The 19872-nt window shown below is 46.0% G+C and overlaps 1 protein-coding gene across 2 annotated transcripts in view; it reads left to right on the forward strand.

Annotated features, from left to right (window-relative positions):
- The window catches only part of PDE4B (phosphodiesterase 4B), a 145739-nt gene that overhangs the window by 12778 nt on the left and 113089 nt on the right, over positions 1-19872 (forward strand). Inside the window, exon 1 of one of the 2 annotated variants that reach the window (XM_014250717.2) lies at positions 3353-3733. The exons of the other annotated variant lie outside the window; for it this stretch is intronic. Within the exon in view, the coding sequence (XP_014106192.2) occupies positions 3498-3733 (236 nt within the window). The 5' untranslated portion in view covers positions 3353-3497. Of the gene's footprint in view, positions 1-3352; positions 3734-19872 lie in introns of those variants that run through there. 2 annotated transcript variants of the gene reach the window in all.

Genomic DNA, 19872 nt, shown 5'->3' on the forward strand with positions numbered 1-19872 from the left:
AATGAGAGTTTCCTTGCTTGGAAAAAGAAGCCCAAAGTAACATCAGCAAAGCACAATCCCTTGAAATAACTTCTCAAATTAATTTGCCGTGGGGTTGGTGGAATCCTTTTGGGATACCCTTGGGATGGATGGAACAGAAATAAGAGAGGGGAATTCCTGTCTGCTTTTACCTAAATGTGCTCTGAGGAAGAATCCTCCAATTTCTCTGTCCCTGGCTGAAAGTGCTGGGAAAATCCAACTAAAAGCTTTTCCTTTGCTACTGGAGCGTGTAGGACACTTCAGAATTCCCTTTTCCCTGGTGTTTTTCCTCCCTCCCGGCTGTTAGGACTTGGGAACAGGTAAATAATGGTGCTGCTAAAGAAAAGAGATGTCTCCTGTTGCTTAGCAATTGCTCTCAGCACACTCCAGATCAGCTTTTGATGAGGAGTTGCAGGCTTGGAAATGTTGTTTCCCACCCTATCAGTTATTTTAATCAAATATATTAAAACTTCCAGCACTTCCAGACTCTTCAGTGAGTCGGGAAGCGGGGATGGAATCTCACCCATTTCACTTCTGAAAGTTTCCTTAATTGTTCTTTTTCATCCAAGTGGTCTCATTTTCCTGCCAGGCACTTTCCGTCAATCGTCTTCTCTGCCTCCTCAACAATTCCTTGGTATTTCTGGTCCCTTTTACGATGGAATCGTTATCCTGGGCTGAACAATAATCTGTGTGTGGACAGATCAGTGCAGCTCCTGGAGTGTTCAGGGAGCAGGGATTTGCCTGGGTATCACTTTCATTTGTAAACCTGGCCCTGCACTCCCAGGGTCAATCCAGGCTCGGGATGAACGGATGGAAAACATCCCTGGGAGAGGATTGGGAGCGATGCTGGGTGAGGCTGGGCTGGATCCTGCCCCACACAGGTGAGGCTGCACCTGCAGAGCTGCCCCAGCCCTGGGGCACAGGGACCTGGAGCTGCTGGAGAGATTCCAGAGGAGCCCCTGGAGCTGCTCCAGGGCTGGAGCCCCTCTGGAGCCAGGCTGGGAGAGCTGGGGGTGCTCACCTGGAGAGGAGAAGCTCCAGGGAGAGCTCAGAGCCCCTTGCAGGGCCTGAAGGGGCTCCAGGAGAGCTGGAGAGGGACTGGGGACAAGGGATGGGGAGACAGGACACAGGGAATGGCTGCCAGTGCCAGAGGGCAGGGCTGGATGGGATCTTGGGCAGGAATTGTTCCCTGGCAGGGTGGGCAGGCCCTGGGATAGAATTCCCAGAGCAGCTGGGGCTGTCCCTGGATCCCTGGCAGTGCCCAAGGCCAGGCTGGATGGGTTTGGAGCAGCCTGGGACAGTGGGAGCTGTCCCTGCCCATGGCTGGGGTGGGATGAGATGGAATTTAAGGCCCCTCCCAACCCAAACCATTCCCAGATTCTATGAACCCCCCAGAAGCTCTCATGCCCTGAGTGCTCTCTATTCCCTGCAAACACAGAGAATTCCTGCCAGGATTTCCCGATCCCAGCTTTCCTGCCAGTCAGCTCCAGTGTCTGGTTCTCACCTCCTCTTGGCTCGTCCTGGAGTGAAGCAGCGTGTCTGGCCAAGAATTCCAAGCTCTGAATCCATGGAGAATTCGGAGATATTGGCTGCAGGGTCCTGTGTGTGTGTGGAAGTTGGCAGCGTGAGGGGTGGGAGCTGGAGCTCCTGGGACCTTTCCCAGGGAATTTTGTCAGGAAACTGTGGATCCATTGCCACCAGGAGCTGGAAGGTGTTGGAAAACTTTCCCGTGCTCAGGATCAGCCTTCAAAGTGCTCCAAGCAACCTCAGCTTGGAGGAGCTCCTGCATTCCAGCACTTCACATCCCTCCTTTCCTGCTTTCCCAAGGGAATGGAGCCCTTCCTCCTCCCCCAGGCTCCTCTCCCTCCTGGTCTGGGAGGAAAAGCTTTAGGAAAAGGCATGGCAATTTCTCTAACACCAGATGTATCCTCAAAACCCCCTCCAATATCCCATTCGAGTTAGAAAGTTCACTTTTATTTCTGTTTGGAATTCCATTTTTTTTTTTTTTTGGAATTCCAGATTTTATTTCTGTTGGGAATTCCAGCTCCAAAGCATTTGTGTGGATTTGATTCCCCCTTCAGTTCCCAGGCTGCCCTTTGTGCCTCCCTGCCATTGAGTGGAGTATCAGATCCCAGCCTGCCACATCAAAATTCCTGAATCATCCAATATTCCCATTCTGCTGCTGCCTGAACCTCTCAGGATTATATCCCACTGCATTTCCCCTGTCTTTAAGCGAGGCTTGGGCAGATCTTTCGGTTTCTTTTGGTTTTTAATGACTGGGAATAGGGCCTGGGGCAGCTTGGGTGGGATGTCTGGGAGCTGCTTTGAAGGGAACTTGTCTATGGAAAGGCTTGGCTGGTGTTCCTGTCAAGTGTTTTGGGATATCTGATGGAAAACCTGCTGGGATGGACAGGGGTTTATTCTGGAATTGATGCAACAGGGGCACTTTCCCTGTCTCCTCCTCCTTTAAAAGCATTTATTGTGTTTGCATTTTTGGCCACCTCATTTTACCCAATTTAAAAATAGCTCCTCCCTCAGGGATTTCTTGTGCTCTTTCCCTCATCTCCTTGGCTTTAACTTCCTTACCCGAATGTTGCTTTGTATCCTTGGAAAAGCAGAATTTGCTTTCATGGTGTTTTTATCCAGAGATAAAATTCCTGGGGGTTTATTCCGTTTTAAATAGATAGACTGTAAAAATTATTGGAATTAACTTGGCAGGGAGCTGGCAGCTCCCCCATCCTTTGATTTGGCTGAGGTTTGACCCTTTGGCTCTGCATCCCAGGAACCTTTCCGTGGAGCAGGAACCCCTGCAGAATAGAATCCCTCCCTTTTAGCCTTTATCTCCGCTCTCAGCAGCCTCCCATCCCTCCCAGAGCCGGGCAGTGCCCGGGAGCAATATCGGGATGTTGCACGGGTCCTTCAAATTCCCTGGGAATTTTACAACGGAGTCCGGTCGTCAAAACAACCCCGAACCAATGAGCGCGGCTTGGGAGGAGCCACGGCGGTGCGGGCAAAACTAATTCTCAATGGAAGGCTGGCCTGGCAGCGCCGGGCGGAGCGGGGCGCGCCGCTCCCCATCCCCGGAGCTCCTCACTCCTTCCCGCAGCCCATCCCGCCCGGACACAGCGGGATGCTGGAGCACAGCCCCATGAATTTTTCATGAGCCGCCGCGATAACCCCGGGAGCATCTTGCCTGGGAGAATCGGGCAGATCCTCCTCCTCCCGCGGATGCTCCGGGTGGGATTTGCCTCCGGAGCGCGGTGAGCGAGCGGGGGCAGCTCCGCGGTGCCAGCGCCGGGGCTCGGGGGATGCGCTCCCGTGGCCATCCCTGAGCGGGGACAGCTCGCCCAGCTCCGGGGCTCGGGGGATGCGCTCCCGTGGCCATCCCTGAGCGGGGACAGCTCTCTCAGCTCCGGGGCTCGGGGGATGCGCTCCCGTGGCCACCCCTGAGCGCTCACAGCTCGCCCAGCGCCGCAGCGATGACGGCCAGGGAACCTTCCCGGGAAATCGCCGCTCCCGAGGCCGAGGTTTACATCAGGACTTTCAAGGAGCAGATGCACCTGGAGCTGGAGCTGCCCAAGCTGCCCGGGAACAGACCCACCTCGCCAAAGATTTCTCCTCGCAGCTCGCCCAGGAACTCTCCCTGCTTTTTCAGAAAGTTGCTGGTGAATAAAAGCATCCGCCAGCGCCGTCGCTTCACGGTGGCACACACATGGTAAGCTCTGCCGGCTTTCAAGTGCCTTTAAAGCGGGTTTCAAAGCAGTGCAGCTGTGGTTTGAAGTGGGGAGAACGAGCGCGGATCCTCCGCGGGTTCTCCGGGCAGCGAACGGGGCAGAAATGAAAGCAGCCGGGGGATGTTTAATGCGGGGCCTCGTTCAGCCGCCGTTCTCCGGGAGAAATCCAACCCTTTATTCCCGGGAACAAAGGCAGCAGCCGGCAACTTTCCCAGGCGCGGTGTGCTTGTGTGGGAGAGCCGGGATTTCGTTGTAGAGCCCAGGAATTGGTTGCAGAGCCCAGGAATTCATTTCGTGACCTGTGAATTTATTCCGAAGCCCATTAGTTCATTCCAGAACCGATGGAATAATTTTAGAACTCATTAATTCATTTCAGAACCCAGGAATTCATTTCAGAGCCCATGAATTCATTTCAGAACCCAGGAATTCATCCTGGAACACATTTCAGAACCCAGGAATTAATTTCAGAACCCAGGAATTCATTTCAAAGCCCATCAATTCATCTCAGAGCCCAGGAATTCATCTCAGAGCCTTCAGGACACATTTTTTTTCTTCACTCTCTCAGCTCAGGGTGGTTTGGGCACTCCCGGAGTTAAAAGGCTTTGAGATAGTTTTTGCTGGCTACAAATCTCCCTCTTTTCCACCTTTTTTTCCAAGGGAATCCTGGCTGAGAAGCTTCTTTTCCCTCCCCACAAACCTCTAACCCCAAACAATCAATTTGGGTGCCATTACAGCTGATTGGGGCTGAGGGTCACTTATCCTGCTTAAACCATAAAGAGCCATCAAAAGATAAAATAAAATCCAGGAAAATCCATGAGGATCTCACTGGTTCATTTCCTAAATTTCCTCTGGATGTGCCTTGCAGGATCGACCTTTAAATCCCAAAACATGCACCAGTTGAGTGTGGGAACTGAAGCAGAAAACTTTGAGTAATGTGAATTTTTGTAATCCCTCCTCACACAGTCATGTATCCATTACTTTCCCATTCCTTTAGAATTCTGGAATCCTGAAGATTTCCTGCGCTTTTTTTGTTGTTGTTTTTTTGTTATTTTTTTATTTAAATCCAAGCAGTAATAACAACCTCAAGCTGGTCATGAGCTGTAACAGCTCCAGAGAGTTCTTGGGGATTTTAATTGCTTGGTGTCTGGGGTTATTCACATTAATTCCCTGGAACATCTGTCATGGAGCTCATCTGATCCCAGCAGCCTATCCAGAGAAATGAGGGAAAGATGATCCAGCTGGGAATTAGGGGAGCAGGATGGGATCACACTCAGCTTCTGTGGTGTTTGGTGAACAAAAAAATTCAAATATTTCATTTGGAGATGGAACTTGGATCAACTTGTAAAGGAGGTGGGATCCCTGTAAATGGAAAAAAGGGAAGGTTTGCAACTCAGTTTTTAGAAGTTTTTAATATCAGGTGATATTAAGCTGGTTTAAGCTCAGATAAGAAAGAAAGAAATATAAATCAGAAAGAAAAATAGATATAAATATATAGGAAAGAAATATAGATAGAAAGAAATATAGATAAGAAAGAAAGAAATATAGAAATTAAGAAAATCACTCTTAAAATGTTCCAAGAATGTTTTGAGTGTGAGCACACCCTCACCACAAACCGCACCTAAATGTCATTTAAATGAAATTATTAATTAAGTAAATACATTCAATAAAAAGAAAATAAATTGAAATATTAAATTAATAATTAAAATGTCTCAATTTAAAATATTTCCCTGTGCTCCATCGTTTCCTTGGAATGTCTGGAGGGTTTTCCACGTGTGCTGTGGGGTCCAGCTGAGCCCCTGGGTGTGCTGGGGAATTTTGGGATTAGGATGCAGGGTGTGGAGCAGCCTCACCTGTGCCCAGGCAAATGCCACTTACGTAACGTGCCCTTTGTGGGAGCTGGGATTGCCTCGGGAATAAATGGGCAGTGAACACATCAATGCCAAGCCAGGGAGTTCATCCATGCCAGATTTTATGGAATCTGTAACTTTTCCAGCTTCCTGACCAAGGAACTTCCTCCCTCTGGGCGTGGAAAATCAGCATTTTCACCATGTTGATGCCATTGGTTGAGGAATCTTCTGCTCCCTTTCCTTACTTCCAGTTTTCTGCCTTCCCTCATTCCTCATTCTCTTATTCAAGGAATAATGGCCTTTTCCAGGCATTTTCCTGCTTTTCTGACAATACATGGTAATTTCCCTCTCCTGCTGGTGCTGATGGAATCTGTGTCACCACAGATCTTGCCCAGAAATAAAAAGGAAAGCAAATGTTGAGGTTTTTTTTTAAGAATGAGGTCATGATTCAAGTGTTTCCATGATCCAAATGATTCTTTTCCTCAGGGAAAGGCCGTTCCCACTGGCCATGATCCACATGTCACCCCCAGACCTGTAGCAGTCTCATCCCTGCCTGCTCCAAAGCCTGGATCCCATCTCCAAATGCCTCATTCCCATAAAAGAACAGCACAAAACCTTCGGAGCTTTGGGATTTTCCTCCACCTGAATCCACCTGGCTCGTTCCTGTCTTGTGTCTGACAGTTTTGCCTCAGAGATCCTGGAATTCCACACGTTCCTTCTTCCTTTGATAATTCCCATCGTATCCCTTGGTGCATTTTGGGGAGATTTTGTGGGGAAAAAAAACAATGGAAATTTTGGGCATGGAGAGTTTCCTCTGGAGGGCCTGGAGAGGGAACAGCATCTCCTGGAGATGGTCCTCAGCTCTTTTCTCCTGCCAGCCCAATCCCAGCACATTCCCATTCCACATCCCACAATCCGCCCTCCCTCGCTCCATCCGTACCTTGAGGATTCCAAAGGAATCATTTTAAAAATATCTTCGATTTTTGCACCTCTTCCATCTTATTTTTGCCAAGCAGGAACTCTAAAGCATCCATTTTACCCCCACAGGAAGGTCCTTGCCAGCAATGTCTTGGAAGATCCCAAAATTCAGCGTTTTCCAAGTGCACTCTACAATTTATAACACAATTCCTTCATTTTGCTGGATTTAGCCTCAAAATTATCAATAGTTCCTCAAGGCCAAGGCTTGGAGCAACCTGGGATAGTGGGAAGTGTCCCTGTCCATGGGAATGGGATGAGGTTTAAAATCCCTTTGAACCCAAACCATCCTGGAATTACGTGAATATTTCTCCAACCTAAATAATTTATTCAGTTTTTATTTATTCAGGCTCTGCTGAGCTTTTAAAGAAGGGATTTCCACAGTATGATGTTGATTGGCTTTTCTGAATTAAGATTTTTATGGATTTTTCCCAAATTAATTCACGTTCAGCTTCATTAATTTAATAATTTTACCTCATGGATGAAGAAAATACAGGACAGAACAGAAATTAAATCTTAGCAAATTCTCCTCTGATTTTTCTCTTGGTTATCCCTCAGTGAAGCTAAAACACAGCCAGCAATTCACTTTTCAAAATATAATCCCAAATATAAACAATTTGATTTTATATCCATAATTTTTATTTCTCTTTTTGGAAAACACTCTCTGTTTTCATGGCACAACAATTTCCCACGAAGGAATTCAGGCAGTTAGATAAGATGGAACAATCCAGTTGAGATTTTTCCAAGCCTGGTGAGTAATAATGGAGCTCTTGAATTCCTGGGAGCTGCAAAAATTCATGGAGGCGAATGGAAATGACCAAATTATTGTGTTGGGTTTTGATTTGTGATCATGGAGCCCAACATGAACGAATTCATGCGGAATGGTGCTTCGGAAAGATGGAATTTTGGAGAGTATTTACTTGGAATTGCTGAGGAGAACAGGAACTGATCAGATCCATGAATTTCCTGGTGGTTTGGTGCTGGTGGAGTTGGCCAGATCCATGAATTTCTCTGGAGGTTCGGTGGTGGTGTTGGAGGAGCTCAGATGTTCCTGATGGGTCCCTGGGATTGATCAGATCCATGAATTTCTCTGGAGGGTTTGGTGCTTGTGGTGGAGGAGCTCAGGTGTTCCTGGTGGGTCTCTGGAATGGATGAAGATCCATGAATTTCCTGGTGGTTTGGTGATGATGGAATTGATCAGATCCATTAATTTCTCCCATGGTTTGGAGCTGGTGGAGTTGGTCAGATCCATGAATTTCCCAGTGGTCTGGAGCTGGTGGAGTTGGTCAGATCCATGGATTTCCCAGTGGTTTGGAGCTGGTGGAGTTGGTCAGATCCATGGATTTCTGCCATGGTTTGGAGCTGGTGGAGGAGCTCAGGTGCTGCTGGTGGCTCCCTGTGCCACCCCTGCGTGTCCTGCCCAGCTGAGGTGGCCCTGCCCAGCTCTGGCATTCCAGAATCCCAAATCCAAGCTCTCCTGGCCACCTTCTCCCAGGATTTGGCCTGGAGGAGCTGATGCCTGCGTTTGGGACAAACCCAGCGCCTGTCACACGTGCTGGGTGATCTCAGAGGTCTTTTCCAACCTCGGTGATTCTGGGATTCTCCAGGATGTGCTGCTGGAGCCGTTTCCACTCCGCTCCATATTTAGCAGGATGCATTCCCGTATCCCAGTGTTGGAAACACCCTCGGCTGTGCTTTGATGAGCTGCTCTGCTTGTGTTTCTCACCCTCTGTTGATGTGATTTCTTTTCCCAGTTTGGAAAAAAGCAGGATCATTCCGGTGTTTCCTGCAGTTCCTCTTCCAGGCTGGGGCTGGGATTGGAGACGCTGTGTTGCTCAGCTCTCCACGGAAAGTTCCAGGAGAAACAAACTGAAGGGAGTAGGGAAAAGGATGGGGGGAAAACCAGAAGATTCCTCACTTTTTCTCAGCTGAGCGTGTTCTCCCATCTGTCTCCATCTCCAAAGAGAATTCCTCAGCGCTTGGAGGAGGGATTGCGAAGGACATGGAGGTGAGGAGGAGACAGAAACAAGCCCACACAACAACCACAGAACCAGCTGTGCCATCCCTACATCTGCTCTCTCCAGGGAAATTGGCTCCCAGCCCTGGCTGAATCCATGGAAAACAGAAAGGAGCAACTTCCTTCATCCCCCAGGCACATATGTGGGGAAAGATGGTGTTAAAATAGTGCCCAGCTGTTCAAAATTCCAACAAAGCACAACAGATCCTTGGATTAATAATTGGAGTTTGATGGATTCAGCCATTCCCCGGCAAGGGGAGAGAGAGGAAAGGAGCAGATTCCTTCTGAGAGAAATTATTTCTGGAGTTCTAATACCTTTAAATAGCTTTTAATGCCTTTAAATAAGTTCTAATCCCTTTAAATAAGTTTTTTTTTAATGTTTGCAGTGTCCAAATCCCTGAGGAATAAATATTCCCAGAGGATCCGTGGTGGCTTGAGAATCCCTGGCTTCCAACCCTCGCACGTGGGCTTAACTGAAGTGAAATTTTCTCTGGCAAAAATGTTTTTTCCAGGAGGTTTTCCCTCTGGATTTGGCTTTGTTGGAAGTGTTGTTGTGTGGAGCTTCCCTCGTGGCAGCATCCCCACGTTTGGGCTGGGTGTTTTTGGGATGAGCACTTGGCTCATCCCGGGTGCCAGGACAGACTGTGGCAGACACGTTCCTGGTTTGGCGTCATTTAGGCACCGTGGGCTGGCTTCTCTGCAGATCTCGACATTCTTTAATCCTTTTGGGGCTTTTTTGGGTTGTTTTTTAAGCTTTTTTTTGTTCTGAATAATCCCAGTGTTTTATTTGGGTTGTCTGGCATCGCCTCAGGGGTTCCATAGGGATCAGGGGATTGTGGAATCGTAAAACCAGGATGGTTTGGGATGAGAGGGACCTTAAAAATCGTCCCATCCACTCCCTGCCTTCCACCAGGGACACCTTCCACCACCCCAGGTGGCTGCAGGCCCTGTCTCCACTGCCCTGGGCAGCCTTTTCTGACGGATCACAGGTCTTTCCATGAAAAAATTACCTGGATATCCAGCCTAAACATCAGCCTGAGGCCGTTCCCTCTCCTCCTGTCCCTGGGAGCAGATCCCAAATCCCCCCCTGCTGTCCCATCCTGACAGAGCCAGAAATTCCCCCTGAGCCTCCTTTTCTCTCCCAGTTTTTTTATTTTCCCTAGGATTTTCTGTATATTCCTGACATGTTTTGTGCTGCAGCTCTGTTTCCAAAAGCTTTCATGACCCCTGCAGGTAAAAACTGCAGAATGATGGACAACTTCATTTGGTGAAAGTCGCCTTCCCTAACAATAAGGGAAAATCAGCTTTTCCATGTTATTGGATCCGTTATTCCTGAGCTAACTGGAGAGGCTGAGCCTGAAAAACATTTCAGAGCTCATCCCACAAAAATGAGGCTTAAGGGAACTCAGCAACATCCAAAGGCATCCAGGCCTTGTACTTTCAAAGGTATTTTCAGATTTCTGTCCTTTAAAACGTCATAGGAAATCAAATTATGTGTTTTTAATTAGAGTTGTTGATGCAGCAAGCCTTGTGAATGTGGACAGGCTGGAATTCTGGGGGGTTTGTGCAGGGCTGGGGGTTGGACTGGATGATCCCTGTGGGTCCCTTCCCACTCAGGGTATCCTTGGATTTTATCCTGCTTGGATAAATGGCCCCTCTTGCTTATTTTATTGGTTATTATTATTATATTATTTTATTTATTGCATTCTTTTATTCTGTGGGGATTTTTTTTTCTGAGGAAGGTGGAGAAAGAATGGAAAAGCATCAAATATGAAATGTGGGATTTTGGGAAGGGGTTGACAAGGAGCATGGGACAAGGCAAAGAGAGGAAGGGAGAAAGGCAAGTAAATCCGGGTCTGGTGCTGTTCATACATCCTAAAATTTTGGAAAAATAAGGAAAATTCACAGCATGAGAAACTCGTGTTCCTCATCCTGCCTTATCTCCAAAACCTGGGAATTTGTGCTGGGTATTGGAGTGCTGGGCAGCATTTTATATTTTATATTTGAGTTTTTCCTTAGTGGCTGACTGAAGGAGGAAAGCATTGAAAGCAAATGGTAATTACAGAACTGGGATCACCATAAATTAATGATGGCAAGAGCTGAGTATCCGGCTGTTTTCCAAAGCTTTCTCTTGTCCTTAGGGAATGTGTCCTTTTAAATCTGGATCATCAGACTGGCTCCTCTTAGACTGTTCTGTGAGGCTGCAGGAGGTCAGGGCTGGGACGGGAGGACAAATGGCCCTGGTGTCATCTCCCCCAGGACCGAGCTCCTTCCAGCTGCTGCTGGCTCAGGGCTCCCCATTCCCAGGAGTTTCCAGCTGGATGGAACCCCTGGATCCGTTTGTAAACGAGCTCACGGGGAGGTCACAGCGTGTTCCTGAACGATGGCTTTGGGTTTGATATCAATTTCATCTGGAGCCTCCCTCAGCTCCATGGGAGATGGATAAAAGCAGCAAATGGATTTCTGAGGCAGAGCCAGGGACAGCGTTTATGGATTTGGTTTTCCTCTTAAAGAGAGCTGGGAACAAAGGAGGAATTATATCCTCACCACAAAAACCCCCACAAAAACCTCAGCCAGCTCCATTGTTGTGTAAGTGATACTTGGCAGACCCATAAATTCTGAGAGGAATCTGTGAGGAACAATCCCGCTGTCTCAGGAGGTTTCTGTTGGCTCCGAGATCCAGGTGATCCCGTTGGGATAATGGCAAAGAGGGAACAAGAGGGAGGAAGTGGGACAAGATGCACATGGAACGAGAGCTGGGCTGATGAGCAGCTCCCACTCTGTACAAACCTGATCTGGAAGGGTTTCCCTGGAATCCAGTGGCTTGGCAAGCTCCGGTCTGGGATCCAGACTCGGCTGCTGCTTTTTTTTCCAGGTTTTTCTTCCCTAGAAACACAAAGTTCTCTTCTCCCACCCTGCCTCCAACAACAGCACCTTCCCCAATCACCCAGACTTCAGACTTCGGTTTTTCAAGCAGAGGTTGACGGAATCTGCTCCGCTGCACTTCCAAGCTGCCTCCAGAAGGAAGGAGAAAAATCCTGAAATGTCAGCCTTTGCTATTTTTACAGCCTTTCCCAGGAAGCAGCTCCGGCTTTGCCGTCTGCATCCCAGTCGGGATCCGCCGGAGCCGATTATCCCTGTTTGCCTTGGCCTTGTCAGTTGTTGTTTAACAGGGAAAAAAGCTGTTGGAGCAACTTGGAAATGCCTCACTTGGTCAGCCCGGGGTGAACGGAATGGGAATAATCCTCAGCCGTGCTTGGAATGCATCGGGAGGTTTGGGGAACAGCCTTGAAGCTTTGGATTGGGATTTTGTGTAAATTACAGAATCCTGGAATGATTTGGGTTGGGAAGGACGTTAAAGCTCATTCCATGGGCAGGACAACCTCTGGTATCTCAGGGTGCTCATCCAGCCTATCCTTGAACAATTCCATGGGGAAGCCACGGCACTGGGATTCCTCAGCAACAAGAACCAGGTCTCCAAGGAAGGTTAAGAAAAAAATGTCAGGGCTCTGTGGGGTGGAAATCCCTCCTGGGAAGTCGTTTGGTGGTGTTTTGTTGGGAATTCACGTTTCCTCACTAACAACCTTTGACAGGGAATGCTTGGAATCGCCTCCAGCCGGGCTTGAGGTGGGCTCAGATCAGCTACAGTTCATTAAAAATACTTAAATCGACGTTAATCACAAAGAGAAACTTGAAAAATATCGTGACTTAAGCTCACGGATCTATTGTGTAATAACAGATGGAAAAATAAGGAATTCTCCTCATGGGCTGGGCTGACAGTTGGATTGGTAGGAGAATTCCTGTGCATCCTGATCAGGATCACTCATCCCCATCACTTCTGGCACTGGACATCATTCACACTCAAATATCACTCACACCCACATTTCAGACCAGTCTTTTTATTAATTTTGCTGCTAATTAACTTATTTTCGCTTATTATTTAATCTCAAAAGCGCAATTCAATGGAAAACCAGGATTTGCTTCAGTGCTGGAAGGTGGGAGAGGAACATCAATGGTGGGATTTGATCTTAGAGGTCTTTCTCAACATTTCTGGTCCTTGGATTTTAAGGAGCAGGAAATAATCAAGCACAATAATTAGAGTTGCTTTATTAATGGTGTAAATAACGAGGATGGAAGCGAACTCAGAAATATTTGGGGTTGAAGTTCTAAACACTCATTTAGAGTTTTGTGCGTGGCAATATGAGGGAAATCTTCACAAACCTCGAAGAGATGGGATTTATGAGTTCAGATTTCCAAAACCAGTGACTGGACAGTCAGAACTGCTGTGAACTGGGGGGAACTGGAGAGGTCAAGCTGGAGATTCAAATCTCAGCCATTTCCTTGTGTTTTGCCTGGGTTTTATATTTATTTAATGCTTCCCACTGTATTTTATTGTTTAAAATCTAATTTTTGAGTCATTCAGGATAAATTGCTCTCCTAAACCAGGTCTTGGCTTATTTCCCATTTCTCTTAATGAAAGCAAAGAGAAATAAATTTGAATTATTTCAGTGCTTCAAAGCAAACACTCCCTGTGCAATCAACCCAGGTTGGTTCCTTCAGATGTGATTCCCTGTGGGAATGAGTGGCAGCAGCCAATGTCACATCCCAATTCCCCCTTTGGGACAGGAATGGGGCCGGGAAGCAGTGACACAAACCGGGAATGGCATCGCCCGAGGCAAATCAGCCCGATTGGATTTTGCAAAGACAACAAACTGAGCTCCAATTTTGCTTTCACTTCCATTCATGGCTCAAGGAAAAGGAAGAGAAGAAAGTGAAGCAGATTATTAAATGTGCCTTTTAGCCTGGGATCACTCCAGGCAAAAGTTGGGATGCCTTAAGGAATCTCTGGGAAAAATAAAATGCGGTGCTTAGAGAGAAAAATAGAATATTTAATGCGGTTTTGTTCAGTTTAAAAGGACCGGGGGCTTGGGGAGAGCATTTGGCTAAATAGCTAATGAATAATTCAGGGCTACTAATTTAGGAACTCTGTCTTCTAGATGAAAATCCAGTGGTTTTGGCTGTAAACAAAGAGAATAAACACCCAGCATTTAACTAAACAACAAATTCAGGGGTTGAAGCCTGTGGACCTTTGAAGGGCATGAGTTCTTGGCTGAGAGAGGGACAATTTAATTAGCATGGATTTTTTTTTAGTAGTCAATATTAAAATCTCTCCCCAGAAGCTGTAATTCTAATTCCATAAGATTATATTCCTAAAGCTCCAGGATTTATGGGGAGAAAAGTTTGGATCCAAGCACAGAAAGAGAATTTCAGGAGCTTCTCTCCCACGGAATGGTTTTGTAGATCCAAAGATCTGAGACATTTTTGATGCTGTCTTTTGCCAGGCCTGATCTGGAGCCGAAAAACAAAGGGGAGAAATATTCCCTGGTGAGCTGGAAGCCTTAATTAGCACAATTAACAAATACAATTACCACAGAGAAAGGTTAAAAAGAGATAGGAGAGATAAAAGCAAATCTCCAAGAGGGACAAGAATGAAAGCAGGGATATTAATGTTCAATCCCAGGAACACCAACCACGGATCCAGATGCTTTTCCCAGCTCCAGGTGCTCCATTTTCATCCTGGATCTCTTGAGCTGCATTTGCAGGAATTGAAATGCTGCATTTCAGAGGAAGAATTCCTGAAACTTGGAGAACAGAGGATTGTAACAGTCACCTTTCCAGGCAGACACAGTTCTGAGGCATTTGGGATTTACAGGGGTGCAGAAACCTCCAGAAAATGTTTGCTGTACTTGGGAATAACCCTTTATTTCCTATTCCAGTCTGATCCCAATATAGGGAATTTCCTGATATTCCCATTGACAAATAACCATTTATTTCCCATTCCTGTCTGATTCCAATGTAGGGAATTTCCTAATGTTCCCATTTCCTGATGTTCCCATTGACAAATAACCCTTTATTTCCCATTCCAAGGTAGGGAATTTCCTGATACTCCCACTTGCCATTCCCCTAGGTTGGGAATTTTGAAGTTGTAACAGTTGAGTGGATGCTCCTGCTCCAAGAGAGAACAGCTCTAAAAAATCCCAGCTAATTTTACCTGAGACAAAAAAAACAGTGATTCCTTAGAATTTCAGAGCTGTCCCCTTTTTTTTTGGGACAGATGTCTCCTTCAAATCCCTTTTTCCTTGATTTTAGCTGCTCCAGCAGTGGCTTTGGGATATAATTTTATTAATTTGTTTATTTAGATGGTGTTGTTTTTTTTTTCCTGTGGAGCTGCTCTTCCACAGGGTTTTCCTGCAGATCTGGGAGCTGGGCTGGGAGGATTTTGTGGTGCAGAATCGATGGGTGCAGCTCCACACTCTGAATTCAACTGATGTGAGAACTGTGACTGGTTTTGTCACCAGTAATTCCTGCCTCGAGCAGGATATTAAAGAGGACAAATGAATTCAAAACAAAACCACCACCAAGCACACATTTCTTATTTGACTTCCTGAATGTTCAATTAATTGTTGACAGAGATTTTTTGGGGGGTAGGTTGGGTTGGGGCTGTACTTTAAATGAAGTTTTTATGGATTGATTTTGCATGCAGGGAAGATCCTGCCCGATTTTTGAAAAGGTCACCACCGTTAATCATTTCAGGAAGGCAAGCAAATATTCGAGTAATGACTCAACTGAAAGGAATAACCGAGATGAAAAGCTTCTTAGTGCTTAATAAGTGTGATCTTGATTAATTCATGTTTTTGTGAGAAAGGTTCGATTCTCAAGCTGAAAAACAGCATTTTTTTGTGGGTGGTATTTGGTTTTAGGGTTTTTGGTTTAATTCCACAATTAAAAAATTGGGGATTAATGAGAAGAAGGAATAACAGGTACCAGATGCAGCCATTCCTGATCTGGGATTGTCGCAAATATATTTTCCAGGAGATCATTTGGGGCTGGAAAAATGGTCCCAGGTCTCACAGGAACGAGATCCCATTTTCATTCTCAGGCTGCTTTATTTGCCAGTGCTTTTAGTCATCCTTTCAGCACCACCAAGTGATTCTTGAAAATGATCCATCAGATTTCCACAGAGCTTGGGATTTATGTTAAATAGGATGTATGGGTATAATTCAAATAGAGAATTAACCATCTTTGAAGGAATTCAGAGTTACTTGTTCTTGTTTTCCTTCCCCTCACCTCAAAACCTGGGATTGCTGGCTAAATACTGAAGCATTTATCATCATAATATTCATTCATTGTATTTTTTATCATCTACCCTGTGTTTAAATGTATTTTTAATACACCAAATGATCAGGACTATTCATATTTAGTAAATACAGTGGCTTAGAAGTTTCTTTTTAATAATCCACACTTCTATTCTGTATTTCATTCCATTATTCCTGGTAATACTTTTATCTTTTACCACTCTAAGATGATTTTTTTTTCTTCTTTTTTTTGGTATTAATACCTGCAAACAAATGTTGACAATCAACATAACTATTTTAGCTAAAAGAGGGCTGTTTTCTTATCTTAATCCTTCTATATTCTAATCCCATGGGGGTTTTCTGCCAGTTTTTTATTTCCTTTCAACCCCATCCTGTTTCTCACACACGTTTCAGGTGTGAGCGTTGAATTTCCGTGCTTGGAGTGTCCGTATTATTCTAATTTCTCTTGATAAACAAGGGAATTTGGAATGCTTCAGACACATGATCCAAAGAATCCAATTTCATCCGAGTGTCCTGCTGCTCTTGCATCTCTCTAATGCATTTTCCTGTAGACAATTTGTTTAGCTGAGGATTTAATCAGCTGGAACATCTATTTTTGATCCTGCCTTTACCAGGCTGGGCCTCACAGGGAGTGGATGAATTTGCACTCAAGCTGAGGTGGAAAATATCACATTTCTAATCTTGCATTCAGTTTTTACAATTATGAGGTGCATCTTCATATTTTTCAATATTTTTAAGGCCCTGGGTTGAGCTTTTAAAGCATTTTCCCTCATTGTGCCGCTCTAATCCTCGGCTGAACTGGTTTGGATTGGTGAGACACGTGTGGGCTCCCTCTGCTATCCTTGGATTTACGTTCCCTGCGCAAGATTAATCTCCAGGTCATCAACTTGAAGTCTCCTGAGGACAGAGCAGGAGTTTTCTGGATGTTTCTGGATTTCAGGGGTTTCACCAGCATCCAGGGGTGGCTGTTCCTGTTCCTGTTCCTGTTCCCTTTCCCAAGTGCCAGGGGTGTGAGTGCCCAGGGGAAGGGACGGCGCTGTCCTGGTGACGCCTTGGGGTTTTATCTTTTCTATTTCTCATGTGTCTGTAATCCTGCAGTTCTTTAGTGCGCAGCTCCAAACTCCACGTTCCACCTTCAGCTGCTTTCCCACTTTGGTCAGACACAGCAATTCCTCTCCAGGCCTGGGCATCAAGGACTCCTCACTGCCTCAGGCCTGAGAGATGGAAACAAAAGTGAGTTGGGGGCAGCAAACTGGGGCTAAATGACTTCATGACCTGGAGCTGGAATTGGGAAATGAACCCCCAGTGTGCAAATGGAGCAGATTTATCAAAGTGTAAAAGGCGTGGTTCATTTTGGGTGCAGCCCCTGGGGGGCTTTGTGTGCCCGAGAGGCACCTGAAGGCCCTTCAATAAATAGAGCAGCTTTTTATTCCCTTAACTCTGTCTGGCCTCTGCTTTTAGGTGGCCCCAAAAAGGCACCAGTGGTGTCCCAGTGAGGTGGTGGCGCTGCCCTGGGGGCTGGAAGCAGCTCTGGGCTCCCAGGGGATTTCATTCCACAGCCTGAGGCATCACCGTGAGCTGGGTGATCCCTCAGGTCCAGGATTTGATATTTGGGACTTTGGGACGAGCCTTGAGGTCACTCTGGATTTGGGAGAGGAGCAGCTCCAGAGGAGTTTGTGTGCAGAGGGACAACGGGAGAGGAGATGGAGCAGGAAAGGGAGGCTGAGGGAAGGAGCCACACCTTGAATATGATTGAAATGTGATTGAAATATGACTCAGTTTTAAACTGCCAGAGGGCTGGATGGGATATTGGGAAGGAGGGAAGGTGGGGAGTCTCTGGAATAGAATTCTGGAGAAGCTGTGGCTGTCCCAGGGTCCCTGGAAGTGGCCAAGGCCAGGCTGGAGCAGCGTGGGATGGTCAGAGGTGTCCCTGCCATGATGGGCTGGCACTGGAGGAGCTTTAAGCTCCTCACTTAGCCCAGGTTGTGTTTGTCAGGTTTTTTTGGGTTTTCTTTTCCTGGCAAACCAATATTCCAGGGCACCATGCTGTGTTTGAAGCAGGAACAGACCCAATCCAGTAATTATACCCAAAAATGTTTAGGTTCATCTCCTGTTTTTAATTGGGTTTTGGTCCCTTAGTAAGTCCCCTGTGGATAATTCTGTGGAAAAGTGCAGTGTGATCACTTTATTTCTTCATTCTCAAAATGTCTTGGGTAAACCTGGGATTCCTGGCAGTGTTTTGGATTTTAGAGAGCTGGATTTTATGAGTTTGGGGAAACCATTTCCAATTTCCTTCAATTAATGCATTAAATTTGAATGGCTGAAAATATCCATAGAGTACAAGTGAAAACTGGTCCTGTTTTGTTGTTGAAATAAGAATTGGAAATTTAGCCACCAAACTTTGCATCATTGTGTGGTTTTATCTCTGATGAAAACGAGGCTGAAACCCAGGAATTTCCAACATAAATCTCAATTCCCTGTTTTGCTTCCAGCACAAATTGGCCAAGGGTTCTTTTCCGTGCCTGTGGGTGAGTTTTGAACTCGGCACAGCACGAGGGGAACCTGCAGTTCCCACAAAATGTTTCATTTTTAAATTCCTTTATTATGGATGTTCACAGTCATCCCATTCATTGTTTTTGGGATTTTGGTAGTTTTTCCCTAATGGAATTGATAATATTGGAGATGATTTGTATCTGTGGGAGTTTGGTGAATGGTGTGGTCAGGATTTATGGGCACTGAGTGTACCTGGCTCGTTGTTTTCCACTTAAAACCACGGAGAAAAGGTTTGTGGATCTCTCTTTGACCTAACCACAATTACCAGGCTCTGGTGGAAATTATGATGGGGAAAAAAAAGAGGGAAAGAATATGGAATTTGGAGATTTCTGCCTCCTCTTGGCTGATCCTACCCAGAGTGGGGAATTTCCTCTTCTTGGAGGAGCGACCATCCCATTGTTGTTTTCCGTGGGATTTTGGGACTCTCTGCAGACACCTGCCAGGTGAAGCTGCTTCTGTGCCACATCCCAGCGACCACCTGGAAGCTGTGGGGAATTCTGGAAGCCGGGAATCACGAGAGATTGATTTTCCCCCATTATTTCAGCACTTTCATGGCTGATTTTTCCCTTTGAGGAGCATGACTGTTCCGATGATTCACGGCTGCTTTCTCGGAGGCATTCCAGCAAGGAATCACAATCACAGCGCTCCTGTTGCTGCTTGTTTACCGCAGCAAACATGCACAACACAAATTGGGATTCATTAATCTGGCTGCATCTAACCAATTAGAATTGTTAAATTAATTTTTGGGGGTTTTGAGCCAATTTCATGGGGATGATCTCCGTGTGCACATCACACTTCACCACTGGCCTTGTGCTGAACGCTGAGCTGCTTTAATGCTGAAATCTTGATTTTAGGCCAGCAGAGAGGATTGATATTTTTGCTTCCAGCACTAAAAAAGAATTGTTTTGTGCTTTGTAATCTGTTACTACAACAATTTGCTTCTTCTTGCAATACATCTTTTTATTTGGCTGGCTGAGCAATATTTTTATTTGTAACCTCTGTGTCCAGAATGGAAAATGTAACATCAGAGCAGCCTGAGGAAACACCCTCAGAGCAAATAATTTGCATTTTCACAGGTTAATTTTAGGAGATGCTACAGAATTTTGCTGTGAAGCAAGTGTGGCAGACAGGAAGAAGCAAAGTAAGATTTTTGTCAGAAAAGAAAAAGACAGAAATAGCAAAACATCAGGGGAGATTTAAAAATTGGTATTATTTACTCTGCAGGCAGCTTCTTTCTCTTAGTTCCGTGAAAATTGCAGGAGAAGGAAACTTCTTCCCATTTAGGGCAAGGAATAATTACAAAACCTGCAGCAAGGGACATCATCAGGATTTGGGCACTTGGAAAAGCTTCAGGGGGAGGATGGAGAGGGCCTGAGCTCCATTCCCTGGGCAGGCAGGGAGATCTTGAGCCTGAATCCTTTGTTGAGTGAGGCTGGAAAGTTTTGGATTAATTAGGACCAGCTTTGGATGGTGGGAGGAGATCAGAACATTCTGGAAATGCTCCTCACAGGGGTGGTTTTCTGCTCACAGTGGGAATTCCAGGGAACTTCTGTGGGGAACTGAAGGAATTC

The sequence above is a fragment of the Pseudopodoces humilis genome, chromosome 10 (genome assembly GCF_049639895.1).
Source record: "Pseudopodoces humilis isolate 2021_Gansu_Grassland_sample_001 chromosome 10, ASM4963989v1, whole genome shotgun sequence".
In the NCBI taxonomy this organism is placed as follows: domain Eukaryota; kingdom Metazoa; phylum Chordata; class Aves; order Passeriformes; family Paridae; genus Pseudopodoces; species Pseudopodoces humilis.